This window comes from Amphimedon queenslandica, unplaced genomic scaffold, assembly GCF_000090795.2.
Source record: "Amphimedon queenslandica unplaced genomic scaffold, v1.1 AMPQUscaffold_6987_Cont21058, whole genome shotgun sequence".
Taxonomy (NCBI): domain Eukaryota; kingdom Metazoa; phylum Porifera; class Demospongiae; order Haplosclerida; family Niphatidae; genus Amphimedon; species Amphimedon queenslandica.
The window spans coordinates 1-1986 of record NW_003552725.1 but is presented as its reverse complement, the minus strand read 5'-3'; the positions used below and the strand labels follow the sequence as shown (position 1 = coordinate 1986).

Below are 1986 nucleotides of genomic sequence, written 5' to 3'. Positions count from 1 at the left end.
CCACTTATTCTTACATTACCTGTATAAGTTCTTTGATAAAGCTTTCTGAGTTTCACGTATAGTAGAAGGTAGTGGTATTTCCTTTCCGCTATCTATGACAGCTTTACTATTGGACAGTTTATCCCCAGCAATAGTTACAGGTACCATCCTACCATCACCCATTATAGTAACCTACACACAAACAATAACTCCATTATTAATATACTAAACATACATCATCACTGAATGTAACTATTGATACTCTTTTATTAGGCTCAGAGTGGACCAGCTTTGATAAATGAGTATCTACAGCTGCTTGAAGACTCTCCATTCTTGATATGTATGTCACATTCTGCTGCCTTGCTTGCATGTGTCGATACTCTGGTTGGCGCAATTCTGCAAGGACTTCAGCTGGAAAACTGTTCATCATTTTGTCTCGTTTCTCTTTAGCTCCGCGAATATCATATTGACCAGACACCTACAATATGTACAGCAGAAACATTTTTCTAGTAGTCATCCAAGCATGCATACCATACCTTAGTAGTAACACACATACTGCCAGAAGTATCAATACAGAATACAACTAGTGATTCATCCATTGCTATAGGAGCTCCTCCTTCAGCAGCCATTATAGAAGCAGGAGTAATGAGGTAAGTTGTATCCTCTTCTGTTGGTATCTCTTCATTTACAATATCAAGCTCAGTTGCTGTACCACAATACTCACAATTCCATACCTAGAAGAGACAGAGAGATAAGGTTCACTATAATATAATGGACTGACCCTCTTTTCAGCATCTTCTTCTCCAATCAGTTTAGTCAAGTGACTAACAACAGCTCCACAGTTAGGATTAGAACAAAATTGTGCATCTCCTGTGTGTATGTGCCCTGCCTCTTGAAGAGTATTGAACTTGACAGCTAGTACATTAGTATCAGCACGACGAGTCTTAAAACCTTGAGAAGCGTTATTACGTCCTAAAGAGGGAGGGAGGGAGGGAGAGGGTAGGAGAAAGGGTGGTGTATCTTACTGCCTCTATAGCTTTTGTCCCAGCGAACTCTTTGCCTTTTTTGCTTCCTCAATTCCTCTTTCTTCATTATCCCGTGCAGCTGCTTTATTGGTGGAGGAGCTGGAATGAAGACATGCACACAGTTATGAAGTGTAAATCCAGCTCTCTCTTTCTCTCTCTATCTCTTTCATTACCAGGTACACTGTATGAAGATGCTTTAGGAGTTGGCTCAGGGGGAGGAGGTGGAGGTGGTATAGTTGCACTAGTGCTTTGAGGTGCAATCCTCCTGTTGTCAATTAATAAAAATAAAATGAAACAAAAACAATAATGATAATAATATTATTAGATTATAATAGTTACTTAGTTACAGTAATTTTAATCAACTCACATTGGCTCTTTTGCTGCCTGATCTCTTATTTCTTGCTCCATTTCTCTTATTTGAACGTATTTTCCAGATGAGTACTCTCCCTTGTTTTCACCACCTCTCTCAATCTGTTCCTCCTCCTCCTGCCCTTGCTGGTTAGGAAATGTTAAATCAGCATAAGCCGATTGACGAGGTATCCTGCAAAGAAAGAAGAGGAGAATAAGCAATGAACAAGAGTTAAGGAGTTGCATTTACATTTGCTCGCCTTCTTCTTCATCATCATCATCTTCAGTTTCATCATCAGTGTCTTCACCAGATCCATCACTAAATGAAGGGAGGGGCTTGTAAATCATGGTACAAGGGCTTGTATGTTTGCATACTCTAAAGTTGGAGCTAGCCTTGGTGGTTTAGCTGTTAGGTTCCTTCTGAATTGTGGCTGTGGAACAGGAGGGATAACAGCTAGAGGAGGAGAGCTAACGTCATCATCATCACTGTTGTCACTGAGACTGAGGTACATTCCCTCCTCTAGCTCAGTTTCTGAAAGCATCTCATCCTCAGAGCTCCCGTGTAGACATAAGCACTGCCCCACTCCATAATCTGTCTCTGTTTCCAATGACTAAGTTGCTACAGTAATCCTCT

The 1986-nt window shown here is 40.6% G+C and overlaps 1 protein-coding gene across 1 annotated transcript; it reads right to left on the bottom strand.

Annotated features, from left to right (window-relative positions):
• Window positions 1-19: 19 nt before the first annotated feature.
• On the bottom strand, window positions 20-1980 carry LOC105315914 (uncharacterized; the record flags this gene model as incomplete). Its single annotated transcript, XM_011410689.2, has 9 exons — window positions 1728-1980; window positions 1603-1671; window positions 1372-1545; window positions 1178-1269; window positions 1005-1103; window positions 761-951; window positions 516-713; window positions 215-457; window positions 20-171 (listed from the first exon to the last, which is right to left on the bottom strand). Coding segments are annotated over exons 1-9 (1385 nt in total), but the record flags the coding sequence as incomplete, so codon positions are not given.
• Between the last annotated feature and the right edge of the window lie 6 nt (window positions 1981-1986).